Below are 15,266 nucleotides of genomic sequence, written 5' to 3'. Positions count from 1 at the left end.
ATATACTACAGTTACACAGCTAGTGGATATAAGAATAAAGATTTGACCAATGGCTGGCTGGAAAAATAACATTTTTTTCATGATATATACCCATCCTGTTACGGAGCCTTAGTAGAAATGTCCTTCTCTGAATCAACAAAGCCATTAATATTTTTTCCTTCATGGTTCTCATTTGGAACAATGAGAAATATCAATCCTCAATGAAACACTGACCACATGCAGTTAAGTCTGCCTCAGCATTGATATTCTCATGGGGCAGCTCAAAGTGGTTAACTGTAAAAAAGCCATTAATAAGATGCATTAGTCAGGAAATTCCCATGCAATAATCAGCCCAATGCAGGAACCTGGTACTCTGCACGCTAAAGGCAAACTTAGAGAATGTAACTGCTTTGCATTTAAAAGAGAACATGTATTGCCAAAATGCTTACTCATGCTTTATTTAACTGTACTCTTGGTATATTTGACATTATTTTACTTGATTTCTTTTCAAAGATGATTAAAACACTCATATTAGGCCGGGCGTATTCTTTTCAAAGACAATTAAAACACTTATATTATGTGGCTCATGCCCGTAATCCCAGCACTTTGGTAGGCCAAGGTGGGTGGATTGCCTGAGGTTGGGAGTTTGGGACCAGCCTGGCCAACATGGTGAAACCCCATCTCTACTAAAAATACAAAAATTAGCTGGGTGTGGTGGTGAGTGCCTGTAGTCCCAGCTACTCAGGAGGCTGAGGCAGGAGAATCGCTTGAACCTGGCAGGCAGAGGTTGCAGTGAGCTGAGATCGCACCACTGCACTCCAGCCTGGGCGACAGAGAAACACTCTGTCTCAAAAATAATAATAATAATGAAATAAAATAATAAAAAGCACACATAGATATGCATCTAACTCTAAAAGAGTATTTCCCAGCCAGGTGTTACATCCAGTTGGATTCCTGAAATGCTTAGTGATACTATACAGTTAGCTGGAGACTGTACCTCACCTTCATTATAAAGGCAAACACCTCATCATTTGTATGTATTTTAACTGCAGAAGCTGTGATGTCTTTCTAACTTGAATAAATGACAGATTGATGCTGGGGGATGCTAAAATAGTGAATATGAGATACAGTGCCTGGAGAGATATAAATACAGGTCAGCTGGAACAAATAACTGAGACACACAAAAGTGATGAGAAAAGAATCATAAAGTTACGAGTATCCAATTATGTTAAACATTCAGAGAAAGTGCTTTTTAATATTTGGAATGGCAAGCCATCAAAAATAAAATGCAAGGAATTAAATGGAAGGTTTTTCAATAGGGTGATTGTTAAACTATACATTGGTTCTAATTTGGAGGACAGGTTAGTAAAGGGTGCTTTGCAAACTTTCCCACCTGTATGGATATTTTGGACAAGAAAAACTTCAGGTTTGTTTTTTGTTCTTATTTTTTAAATTAGAAAATAACTGATAATATAGGTTCAGCTTCCCAAATCCAAAATGCTCCAAAATCTGAAACTTTTTGAGTGTTGAAATGATGCTCAATGGAAATGTTCACTGGAGCACTTCAGATTTCAGATTTTCAGATTTGGGATGCTCAGCGAGTAAGTATATAATACAAATATTCTAAAATCAAAAAAATTGAGATCTGAAATACTTCTGGTCTCAAGAATTTTGGATAAAAATACTCAGCTTATAGTAATCTTCAGAATTAATTACTATAGGAAAGGCCTTTGTATTCTGAGTGAATTTTTTTCTGATGAGATGCTCTTTTTGATTCTGTATATGAAATGAACCTGCTGGTTGCTGGCTTTAATTCAAAAACTTAATAAGCCAGCACTGTTTCTGTGCCACACATAAAACAAAAATTATTATAAGAAATGTGACTAATTTGCAGTCATTCAGAATGCTATTATAAATAGCAAAATTCATAGTTTTAAAAGTTATGATGAGTGATTTAACAATGCCTGTAGAGAAAAACCAAGATACAGTTTTTAGGCCAGAAATTCTTTATCCTGGCCATATTAAATATTTACTGGGCAGGTTGTTAAAAGTACGTATACTAATTTCACTCCTCAGACCAATTAAAACTGATTTTCTGGAACTGTGATCCAGGAGTTTTGAAAAGCCCTCCGGTGATTTGAATGTGTAACCAGAGTTGAGAACTCCTTATGTAGGCACTGAGGCCTGGCCACCAATGTATCTACTACTGAAAACTCAGGGCTTCATTTCTTCAGGTTATGTGTTAAGGCACTGAGGTTGCAAAATAAGTGTTGGCACATTAGTATCACTTTTTGATTAATTCTGGCTTTATTTTATTTCTATTTAATTCATGAAAATGAAAACCCAATTCAAAAGAATTGTTTATGGGCAAGCTACAGATTTGAATGCAAAGCTTGCTCAACTGAAGCAAATCTTATGTGACAACATCAAAAGGCAAAAAAGGAGATTGAGTAAACTTGTCACTGTTACAGGAAAAATAAATAAAATTTATAGTATCCACTAATGATGGGCCAGGATAGAATCTCTGAGTGTTACTAACATTCTAAATTCTGAGTGTCAAAATTTTATAGATCTTGAAATAGTAGTCTGTATGTTCTTAAAAAAATGAAATTTTCAGAATGGCAAAAATTATTTGTTATTATGACACTGTTGCTCATCATAAATCCTCCTATATATTTGAATTCCAAACTATACATTTCTTAATTTCTTAACCTCAGAATATTATACTCACCCATTACGTTAAAAACCAAACATGAACTTTTTCTTAAAAAAAAAAATGCTAGTTTTTTTTAGAAGAACACAGCTTACCTTTGGAGAGAGGGAAAGGAGTAGGTAAATACTGATTATCAACTTACCCAAACAAAAATCGCTGAGGTCAGCAAATGAACATCTCAGCACAGAGTCGTTTTTATTCTCCTCAGTATTAACTGAAATAAAATAAGATACTTTGTAGTTTTGGGAAATAAAAGCATAGCAACAGAAAAATAACCATGGTTATAGATGGACAAATGATGGCCAAACATGATGAAATTTCTTAACTTAATGAATTAAAATTAGTTATTTAAAATGTCACTGTTTTTTCCTTTTTTTTAAGAGACGGAGTCTCGCTGTCACTCAGGCTGGAGTGCAATGGCATGATCTCGGCTCACTGCAACCTCCGCCTCCCGGATTCAAGAGATTCTCGTGCCTCAGCCTCCTGAGTTGCTGGGACTATAGGTGTGCACCATCATGCCTGGCTAACTTTTGCATTTTTAGTAGAGACAGGGTTTCACCATCTTGGCCAGGCTGGTCTCGAACTCCTGGCCTCAAGTGATCTGCCCACTTTGGCCTCCCAAAGTGCTGGGATTACAGTCGTGAGCCATCATGCCTGGCCTAAAATTTCACTTTCAATAAGGGAAAAAAGAAACACCTATATTATGTTTTAATATCTTCATCTTCTTGAACAATTTTCCACTTTACATAGTAGACATATTTGTAAGCTAACTACATTATGTAGTGATTTCACAATAGTATTGAAACAATAATTTTGATATTGTTTAGTTATCCAGAAAAAGAAGCAACCATATGGAATCATAAGGGACTGCATTCTTATAAGAAAAAGCAACAAAAGGATTGAAAAATAAAAACATGGCTGGGTGCAGTGGCTCACACCTGTAATCCCAGGACTTTGGGAGGCCGAGGCAGGTGGATCACGAGGTCAGGAGTTTGAGACCAGCCTGACAAACATGATGAAACCCAGTCTCTACTAAAAATACAAAAATTAGCAAGGCATGGTGGTGTGTGCCTGTAATCCCAGTACTCAGGAGGCTGAGGCAACAGAATCACTTGAACCCGGGAGGCAGACATTACAGTGAGCTGACATCGTGCCACTGCACTCCAGCCTGGGCGACAAAGCGAGACTCCATCTCTAAAAAAAGAACAAGAAAAACATACCCTATCCACTGCACAACAGGGAGCTTGGTTGTATTTAATTCTTAACTTTTATAAAACGGAGTTGTCTAAAGGGATAGTGTGTGTCTTAGTGGGCAAATGTGTGTAGAAGAGTGCCTAAGGGTAGCCACAATGTTTCTTTGTGTGGTACCTTGCTGGTATGTCTCTAAAATTCAGCCCTTGCACATCAGCCTTGGGTTGCCAACACTTGTCCAACTAAATCTTTATGCCACCAAATCTTCAATGCTTTATTGTCAGTTGTAAAGTCTTCAGCCTTTATTTTTAGAAAACAGTTTATTACTGATGACATTTTCTATTTGAATACTGGTTATAAGTTCTCGCCAGGAATGTTACTCATCAACAAGAGGGATGCAAACAGTGGCCAAATGTACCAGTGATTCATGTAGCTGGGACTTCCACTGCAAACAAATATTAGGTCCAGACTCCATGGGATTGGCCACCTTCAAGGCAAGGAAGAGATAAAACGCATCTGACCAACAAATGGCATGGTGTACTGGTCTCCTTTCTATGCCAGCCTCCTTCCTGAAGAGCTCTATAAAACTGGTCCAATGGAAAAAGGAAGGAAAGGAGTGTTTGGAAAACACGTAGTTTTTATAAATTGAACAAGAAAATAGGAATTGCTGCTCACCTTGCTCTGCTTTGTCAGTGGAGATTAAGGTTATAGATGTGGGAGCCTGAGATTCACTCTCGGTTGACTGGAAGAGGGAAGTAGACTGGCTCAAGCTCTTTGAGTAAGCGTAGCTCTGGGCGAGGCAAGGCAGGGATCTCCGAGACGGTTTTAACGAAGTTTCTTTTGTTATCTCACTCTTGCTTATATTCATACCTGCAAATCCAAAATGTTGAGTTTTAGCAATAAAAAATCAATCAGTAGAGGTCAATAAAAAGTTTTAATTCTTGTGATACCTGTGTCAGGAACGAACTATTGAAAAGTGCCACCTAGATATTAGAAATAATTGAGTTAGTTTTGTTTATATTTTGTCAAGGAGAGTGTTTGAGATTTTTGTTAAATAGTTTTGAGACATAAACATCTCTGTTTCCTGTTTGAGCTTTCACCACTCCTTTAAAAGTTCTGTGAAAAAAGAAACGGATGTTTAAGTTCATTTGGGGAATTATGACAACAATTATTTGGATACTCTTTGAATAAACCTTATGATTTAGGCTTTCAAATAGCAAAATACATAAAACCTAATATATAAACATTGAAATTACTAAATGGGGCCCTTCTTTCTACGCCCTCCTCTCCCTTAAACACATACATAATGTCCTAACAGTGACTTAGAGGCTGGAAAGAGATAGCATAACATAGTATAAAAACTGGGCAGCAAGAAGGGATCAAGACACCAACCCTGTGCTTAGTGTTAGAGCTACTTCCCTCGTGCACAGAGTCTCATCTGCCAGAAGTCCGAATGCCCTTCAACCAAACTAGTCCTCCAAAAGCAGAAGTCCCCCTACACTGTGTGAACCAGGAAAGAATGGCTCCACTTCCCCGTCTCCATTCCTCTTCATCCCATAATGTCAATCCCGGGTCACTCCTCTCCCTTGGCACTCTAAACCTCAGTGTCTCTGGACACTCTCATTTCCAACATCTCCCACCCAGACTCTCTCACTATGTCCCTGGGAACTCACATAAAACATCAGAAAATCCACTTAATATCCTCCTTAGATTTTTCTGTGGATCACCTATTTCCCTCCATAATTTTACCTAAACCTGGCACTGCACCATATCCCCACAGTGACACTGCTTCTCTTGCAGCCGCCTCCAGTGGAGGCTCTTTTCTCTTCGACAACTTCTTATCAACTTTACTTGAGGTGGAGTAGATATCCTTATTGTACCTAATTGCCTGTCTCAGTTCATTCTTCATGCTTCCTCTCTAAAAATCAGTATTCAAATTCCTGTCATTAAACTATTCTTCTAGTCTTCTTTATTACTGTCATTTTCATTTACCAGTTCCAGGTTATTTCCTATCATTTAAAAAGAATTTAGCTTTTAACACTACTCTTTTGCTTATTTTTTGCTAAACACCCACTGTCATTCATATATATTTTGTTTTATTTCTGTATACCTCCCTAGAATGCAAGCTCTATGACACATGAGCCAAATAAAACACTTTTCTTTATAAATTATCCAGTCTCAGGTAGTTTGTTATTACCTGAGACTGAATAATTTATAAAGAAATACATTATCAATGTGAAAACAGACTAATACATATGGTAAATTGTACAAAGCTGCTTGATCGTGAATCACTCCCTAAAAAGTTTCTTATTGACACCTGAGTTGAGATGTTGGCTATGTATGCTGTCTGTATAATGTGAATAAAACCATGAACCACCCCTGCCCTCCACCCACACCCAGTGTTGTGTTTGGACTTCACACCACATGAGGCAAAGGGACTTTTTATTGTGGAGTGCCTATTACATGTCAGGTTTTGTGGTTGGTGCCTTTATTTATTCACTTTGAGGATATTTAAGTATTTTATACAAGCAAATTACATAAAATGTTCTCATTTTAAAAGGTTTTAAATTATAGAAGTAAATAAAACTAAAAATTAAAATTTGTTTTACTCTGATTCTTAAATTCCAGTCTCTTCTCTAAATGAAATGAATGTTATCAGTTTATTGGTCTTCGTCTATGTATTCATATATGTAACTATGTATAAAAATAGTTTTCTTACAAAAATGAAATTATAGTTTGTCACATTATATATTATGTCTTAGGTATTTTTTCCATCTCAACACATACAGATCTATCCCAGACTTTTCGGAGTTAAAAGTTTTTAAAAGCTTTATTGATATATAACTCATATACCATAAAATTGACTCCCTTAAGTATACAGTTTAGCTCTTTTTAGTATATGCACAGAGTTGTGCAAACATCACTCTATGTGGCTTTAAAACGCTTTTATTATTCCTCCAAAAAGAAACATCGTACCTATTTGCAGCCAATCCCCATTTCCTCTTCAGCTCAGTCTCTGGAAACTACTAACCTAATTTCTTGCCTCCATGCATTTGCCTATTTTCTCCCACTGCATGAGTTGTCTTTGCACTTTAATTATTGTGTTCTTGGAAACACAATGCTTTTAATTTTGATAAAGTTCAATTTATCTATTTTTTTCTTTAGTTGTTTGTGCTTTAGGTGCAGTATCTATGAAACCATTATCTAATTCAAGGTCATGAAGATTTACTCCTATGTTTTATTCTAAGAGTTTTATACTTTTAGCTCTTAAGTTTAGGTTATAATCCACTTGTAGCTAATTTGTACATGGTGTGAAGGTAGGCTCCAACTTTATTCTTTTCCATGTGGATATCCAGTTGTTCCCGTACAAGTTGTTGAAAATGCCATCGACTTGTCTTGGCACCCTTGTCTACATTCAATTATCCACAAATTTATGGGTTCATTTCTGAACTCTCAGTTCTAACCCACCAATCTATATGTCCATTCCTATGCCAAAACCACAATGTCTTTAGCATTGTAGCTTCGCAGTAAGTTTTAAAACCAGAAAATCTGAGTTCTTTACTTTTGTTCTCTCTTTTCAAGATTGCTTTGGCTATTCTTAGTCTTTTGTATTTCCATATAAATTTAAGGATCAACTTGTCAATTCATGCAAAAAAGGCAGCTATGATTGATTTTTTTTTTTTTTTTGAGACAGAGTTTTGCTCTTGTTCCTCAGCTTGGAGTGCAGTGGTGCGATCTCAGCTCACTGCAACCTCTGACCCTTGGATTCAAGCCACTCTCCTGCCCCAGCCCGCCGAGTAGCTGGGATTGCAGGTGCCCGCCACCATGCCTGGCTATTTTCTTTTCTTTTCTTTTCTTTTTTTTTGTATTTTTAGTAGAGATGGGGTTTCACCATGTTGTTGGCCAGGCTGGTCTTGAACTCCTGACCTCAGGTGATCCACCTGCCTCAGCCTCCCAAAGTGCTGGGATTATAGGCATGAGTCACTGCGCCCGGCCGGTAGCTGTGCTTATGGTAGGGATTCCATTGAATCTATAATCACTTTGGGGGTAAGTACTGCTGTCAGCTAGGTGACCTGTAAATATTTTCTCTTAGTCTGTAGCCTATATTTTCATTATCTTACTAGTGTCTTCTAAAAAGCAGAAGTTCTTAATTTTGACAAAATCTATCCTGTGATTGTTTTATAGTTCATGCTTTTGGTCAGGTGTTTTAAAAACTTTTCTTTATATAAGTTTTGCATATTGGTTAGCTCCCGCTCTCTTTTGGCTATTGCAAATGCGAGTTTCTTTCCCACTGTATTGAAATTATAAATAATCAATTGGATTATTTTAAACAATTGAGTAAAATACTGGCTTTAGCACTGAGGTATAAATTTTTTTTCAAGCTAAGAATGTACTACTCACTTTCCAGTTTATTATTTTTTTGTTCAGTAGTGTGTTGAATTTTTTCAAAGTTTATATAATTTTATTCCTTGGCTATCTTAATATGTTGAATTCCATTAATGGATTTTCTAAAATTAAATCCTCTTTTCATTCCCAGAAATCAAAAACAAAGCATACTTTGTCTTGATTAATTGTTTTAAATATGTTAAATTCTAATTCCCAATATTTTATTAGGATTTTTGTGATAATACTCATACATGAGTTACGTGTGTGTATGTGTTTAAATCAGACTTATGTATGTTCTCACTTATAAGTGGGAGCTAAACACTGAGCATACTTGAACATAAACATGTGAAGAATAGACACTGCAGACTACTAAAGGGGTGGAGAAAGATGTGGGTTGAAAAACTACCTATGGAGGGGCTGGCCAAGACAGCCAATTAGAATCAGCTAGTGTGCCCCACTCTCGTGGAAAGAAATAGAAAGGGTAATAAATACAGCACCTACAACTGAAGTACCCAGGTACATGCATTGAGATTCATCAAGAAAACAAGCTGACCAATGGAGAATGGAGAAAATCAAGACAGGATGACTACCTGACTACCCACCCCTAAGTGACACAGAGCTAAGGGAGCCTCCTACTCTCAGGGAAGCAGTGAGTGAATGTGTGACCCTGGGGACCCACTCTTCTCTCATGGATATTTGCAACCCTCAGGTTAGAAGATCCCCTTGTGAACCCACTCCAACAGGGCCTTCATTCTGACAGGCAGAGCTATGTGGAGTCTCGGCAGAGCAGCCACGTGGGCACACGTGGAGCCCCAGGAGCTTTTGATGCCCAGGCTTCCTGGCAAAAGTGGCTGCAACTCCAGCAAAGTGGGAGTTTAGACCCTTGTACATACCCCTAGGAAAGAAGCTGAGTCCAGGGGGCTGAGCAGTGATGGTCTGCAGGCTCTTCTTTCACAGCACCTTGCAGGATAAGACCCACTGGCTTGGAACCCCAGCCTGCCACAGGTATCACTGTTACACCTCCCTGAGATGGAGCTCCCAGAGGGATGGGTAGGCTGCCATCTTTGCTGTTTGGCAGACTTAGCTATTGATGCCCTCTGGCTCTGGGGAATCCAAGGTGATTAGGGACTGGAGCTGTCCCCCGGAATACTGGAGCAGTTCTACAAAGAAGCAACCAGACTGCTTTTTCCACCACCGGACGAGTCTCCTAACTGAGGTCTATAACCACCCCTGCCAGTGTTTTCCAGTCAGCAACTGTTCCAAAGCTCCCTGAGACAGAACTCCCAGAGAGAGGGGAGGACTGCCATCTTTGTTCTTTCACAGTCTTAGCTATTGTTGCCTTCGAGTTTTGGAGAGTGGAAGGCAACAAGAGGCTGGAGTGGACCCCCAACCCAGCTCTATGAAAAAGTGGCCAGACTGCTTTGTTATGCAGGTCCCCAATCCTACTCCTCCTCACTGGGTAGGACCTCCTGACCAAGGTCCCCAGCCACCCCTGCCAGTGTGTTGGGGCTGGCAGCAGGTCCATACCTCCCTAGGATGGAGCTGCCAGAGGGAGGGGCAGGCCACCATCTTTACTGTTTTGCAGCCTTCACTGTTGATACCTTCAGGTACTGGAAAATTGGAGGTGATTAGAGACTGGAGCAGACCCTCAAACATATTGGAGCAGACTTATGGAAAAATGGCCAGACTGTTGGTTATGTGGGCCCCTGATCCAGTATCTCCTCACTGGGTCCACCGCCTGCTGGGACTTTTGAGCCAGTAGCAGCTCTGTAACTCCCTGGGACAAAGCTCCTGGTGCGAGGGGCAGGTTACCATCTTTGCTCTCTCACAGCACTAGCCCTTGCTGTCTCCAGTTCTGGAGAATCCACGGGAACAGTGGCTGGTCTGGTCCCTCGGCACAGAGCACCCATCTACTGGAAAAGTGGTCAGACTGTTCTCAACGCAGATCCCAGTCCTCACTTCTCCTCACTGAACAGGACTGCCTGACCTGGGACTTCAGCACAACCTCCCTGCCCCCACATGACCATTGCAATCAGAGGCAGCCTAGCAGTTAAAGAAACAATCACACACACAAATAAGAAAGAACCAATGCAAGAACTCTAGCAACTCAAGTGGTCAGGGTGTTTTACCTCTCAAACAACCAAACTAGTTCTCCAACAAGGGTTGTTAACCAGGTTGAGTTGACTGAAATGACAGAAATAGAATTTAGAATATGAACAAGAACAAAGATCATCAAGATTTAGGAGAATGGCAAAACCCAATCCAGGAAACTAAGAATCACAATAAAATGATACAGAAGTTAACAGGTGAAAGAGCTGGTGTAAAAAAGAACCTAACTGATCTAATACAGCTGAAAAAAATACTACAATAATTTCACAATGCAGCAGCAAGTATTAACAGTAGAACAGACCAAGCTGAGAAAAGGATGTCAGAACCTGAAGACTTAAAGAAGACAGTCAGACAAAAGTAAAGAACAAAGAATAAAAAAGAGTGAACGAAACCTCTGATAAATGTGGGATTATGTCAAGAGGCCAAATCTATGAATCACTGGAATCCCTAAAAGGGATGAGGAAAACATATTTCAGGGTGTTGTCCATGAAAATCTCCCCAACCTTGCTAGAGAGACCAATAGTCAAATGCAGGAAATACTGAGAACACCTGAAAGATTCTACACAAGACCATCTCCAAGAAACATAATCATCAGATTTTCCAAGGTTGAAATGAAAGAATGTTAAAGGCAGCTAGGGAGAAAGGGCAGGTCACCTACAAAGGGATCTCCATCAGGCCAACAGTGAACCTTTCAGCAGAAACCCTGCAAGCCAGAAGAGATTGGGGCCTGTATTCACATTCTTAAAGAAAAATATCTTCAACCAAGCATTTCATATCCGGATCAAAAAAGACAAAGAAGTGCATTACATAATGGTAAAGAATTCAATTCCACAAGACCTAAATATCCTAAATATTTATGTACCCAAAATAGGAGCGCCCAGATTCATAAAGCAATTTCTTAGAGACCTACAAAGAGACTTCAACTCCCATACAATAATAGTGGGAGTCTTTAACACTACCCTGACAGTATTAGATCATTAAGGCAGAAAATTAACAAAGATATTCAGGACCTGAACTCAACATTGGACCAAATGGATCTGACAGATCTTTACAGAACTCTCCACCCCAAAACAACAGAATATACATTCTTCTCATCACTATATGGCACATACTTTAAAATCGACCACCCCACTGACAATATAACAACCCTCAGCAAATGCATAAGAACCAAAATGATACCAAACACACTCTTGGGTCACATCACAACAAAAATAAAAAGACTTAAAAAATTGCTCAAAACCATGCAATTACATGAAAATTAAACAACCATCTTCCTGAGTGACTTTTAGGTAAGTGAAATTGAGGCAGATATCAGGAAGTTCTTTGAAACTATTGAGAACAAAGATACAACTTGTCAGAATATCTGGGACACAGCTCAGGCAGTGTTAGAAGGGAAATTTATAGCACTAAATGCCCACATCAATAAGTTAGAAAGATTCCAAATTAACAACCTAACATCACAACTAAAAGAACTAGAGAATAAAGAGTAAACCAACCCCAAAGCTAGCAGAAGACAAGAAATAACCAAAACCAGAGGTAAACTGAAGAACGAGAGATAACAAACCATTCAAAAGATCAACGAATCCAGGAGTTTGTTTTTTGAAAAAATTAATGATGTACATAGGCCAATAGCTAGACTAATAAAGAAGAAAAGAGAGAAGATTCATGTAAACACAATCAGAAATGAGAAAGGGAATGTTACACAGAAATATCGACCCCACAGAAATAAAAGTAACCATCAGAGAGTACTAATGAACACCTCTAGGCACACAAACTGGAAAACCTAGAAGAGATGAATAAGAGGGGACACATACACCCTCCCAAGACTGAATCAAGAAAAAATTGATTCCCTGAACAGACCTGCATCAACAGAACAACTGATTTCCTGAACAGACCAATACTACAAAATTGAATCAATAATAACCTAACAACCAAAAAAACCCCCAGAATCAGATGGATTCACAACCACATTGTACCAGATGGATAAAGAGCTGATAGCATTCTTACTGAAACTATCAAAAAATTGAGGAGGAAGGACTCCTCTCCAACTCATTCTGTGAGATCAGCATCATTCTGATACCAAAATCTGGTAGAGGCATAACAAAAAAGATAACTTCAGGCCAATATCCTTGATGAACATTGATGCAAAAATCCTCAACAAAGTCCATGCAAACTGAATGCAGCAGCACATCAGAAAGCTAATCTACCATGATTAAGTAGGCTTTATACCTGGGATTCAAGGTTGGTTCAACATGCAAATCAATAAATAAGACTCATCACATAAACAGAGCTAAAGACAAAAATCACATTTTTTAAAATTATCTCAATAGATGCAGAAAGGCTTTCAATAAAATTCAATATTCCTTCATGTTAAAAACTCTCAATAAACTAGGCACTGAAGAAATATACTTCAAAATAATAAGAGCCATCTATGACAAACCCACAGCCAACACCATACTGAATTGGCAAAAGCTGAAAGTATTCCCCCTTGAAAACAAGCACAAGGCAAGGATGCCCTCTCTCACCACTCCTACTCAACATAGTATTGGAAGTCCTGGCCAAAACAATCAGGCAAGAGAGAAAGAAATAAAGGGAACTGAAATAGGAAGAGAGGAAGTCATATTTTCCCTGTCTGCTGATGACATGATTGTATACGTAGAAAACTCCATAGTCTCAGACCCAAAGCTGTTAGAGCTGATAAACAATTTTAGCAAAGTTTCAGGGTAAAAAAATCAACATACAAAAATCACTAGCATTCCTATACACCAACACCAGCTAAGCCGAGAGCCACCAGGAACACAATCCCTTTCACAATTGCCACACAAAAAATACCTAGGAATACAGCTAACCAGAGAGGTGAAAGATCTCTACATCGAGAATTACCAAACACTGCTCGAAATCAGAGACAACACAAACAAATGCAAGAACATTCCATGCTCCGGGATAGAAAGAATCATTATCATTGAAATGGCCATACTTCACAAAAACATTTACAGACTCAGTGCTATTCTATCAAACTACCAATGATATTCTTCACATAATTAGAAAAAAACTATTTTAAAATTCATATGGAACCAAAAAAGAGCCCAAATAGCCAAGGCAATCCTAAGCAAAAAGAATAAACCTCAAGGCATCATGTTACCCGACTTCAAACTATACTACAGGACTACAGTAAACAAAGTAGCATGATACCAGTACAAAAACAGACTTACAGACCAAAGGAGCAGCATAGAGAACGTGAAATTAGGGCACAAACCTACAACCATCTGATCTTCAACAAAGCTGACAAAAACACACAATGGGGAAATGACTCCCTATTCAATAAATGGTGCTGTGATAACTGGCTAGCCATAAGCAGAAAATTGAAACTGGACCACTTCCTTATACCATAAACAAAAATCAACTCAAGATGGATTAAAAACTTAAACACAAAATCCAAAACTATAAAAACCCTGAAAGACAACCTAACCTAGCCAATACCATTATGTACATAGGAACTGGCAAAGTTTTATGATGAAGATGCCAAAAGCAATCACACTAAAAGCAAAAAATTGGAAAATGGGATGTAATTAAACTTCTTCGCAGGGAAAGAAACTATCGAGAGTAAACAGACAGCCTACATAGGGGAAGAATATATTTACAAACTATACATCTAGCAGAGATCTAATATCCAGCATCTATAGCGAACTTAAACTATTTTACAAGAAAAACTCAAATACCCCCATTAAAAAGTGGGCAAATGACATCAACAGACACTCTTCAAAAGAAGATATACATGTGGCCACCAATTGTGGGAAAAAAAGCTCAATACCACTGATGATTAGAGTAATACAAATAAAAACCACAATGAGATACCATCTCACATCTGTCAGAATAATTATTATTAAAAATGTCAAAAAATAACAGATGCTGGAAAGGTTGTGGAGAAAAAGAAACACTTCTACACCGTTGGTGGGAGAGTAAATTAGTTCAACCACTGTGAAAAGCAGTTTGGTGATTCCTCAAAGAGCTAAAAAAAAGAATTACTATTCAAACCAGCAATCTCATTATTGGGTATTTACCCAAAAGAATATAAATCATTTTACCATAAAGACACATGCACGTGAATGTTCTTTGCAGCACTACTCACAATAACAAAGACAATGAATCAAATTAAATGTTCATCATTGCTAGACTGGATAAAATGTAAAATGTGGTACATATACACTATGGAATACTACACAGCCATAAAAGGAACAAGATCATGTCCTTTGCAGGAACATGGATGGAGCTGGAGGCCCTCATTTTTAGCAGTCTAACACAGGAACAGAAAACCAAACATCACTTGTTCTCATAAGTGGGAGCTGAACAATGAGAACACATGGACATATAGAAGGGAACAGACGCTGCAGTCTATTTGAGGGTGGAGGGTGGCAGGAGGGAGACAAACAAAAATAACTATTGGGTACTAGGCTTAGTACCCAGGTGGCAAAATAATCTGTACAACAAACCTGTGGCACGAGTTTATCTCTGTAACAAACCTACACATGTATCCCTGTACCTAAAATAAAAGTTAAAGGAAAGAAAAACTACCTATTGGGTATTGCTCACTACCTGAGTTATGGGGGTCATACCCCAAATCTCAGCATCATGCAATACAACCATGTAACAAACCTGCACATGTACTGTTATCCATTATAAAGGTTGAAATTAAATAAATCTGGTTTAGGCTGCAAAGTTCTACATGGTTCATAAAAAGAATTTAGACATTTTCCTACATTTTTAGGAGCTAGCGCTATACTGCCCAGTACAATAACAATCAGTCACATAAGGTCTTTTAACTTTAAATTACAATTAAATGAAGTTAAAAATTCAGTTCCTCAGTCATCGTAGCCACATTTCAAGTGCT

The 15,266-nt window shown here is 38.3% G+C and overlaps 1 protein-coding gene across 4 annotated transcripts in view; it reads right to left on the bottom strand.

Moving 5' to 3' along the window:
* ANO3 (anoctamin 3) overlaps positions 1 to 15,266 on the bottom strand; it is a 472,830-nt gene that overhangs the window by 214,026 nt on the left and 243,538 nt on the right. For all 4 annotated transcript variants that reach the window (XM_063711053.1, XM_063711054.1, XM_031016410.3 and 1 more), the window contains 2 exons: positions 4,559 to 4,753; positions 2,835 to 2,906 (listed from right to left, as the gene is read on the bottom strand). In XM_063711053.1, the coding sequence (XP_063567123.1) occupies positions 2,835 to 2,906; positions 4,559 to 4,753 (267 nt within the window). The remainder of the gene's footprint in view (positions 1 to 2,834; positions 2,907 to 4,558; positions 4,754 to 15,266) is intronic.

The sequence above is a fragment of the Gorilla gorilla genome, chromosome 9 (assembly GCF_029281585.2).
Source record: "Gorilla gorilla gorilla isolate KB3781 chromosome 9, NHGRI_mGorGor1-v2.1_pri, whole genome shotgun sequence".
In the NCBI taxonomy this organism is placed as follows: domain Eukaryota; kingdom Metazoa; phylum Chordata; class Mammalia; order Primates; family Hominidae; genus Gorilla; species Gorilla gorilla.
The sequence above is the reverse complement of the archived record's forward strand: the minus strand, read 5'-3'. Positions and strand labels throughout refer to the sequence as shown.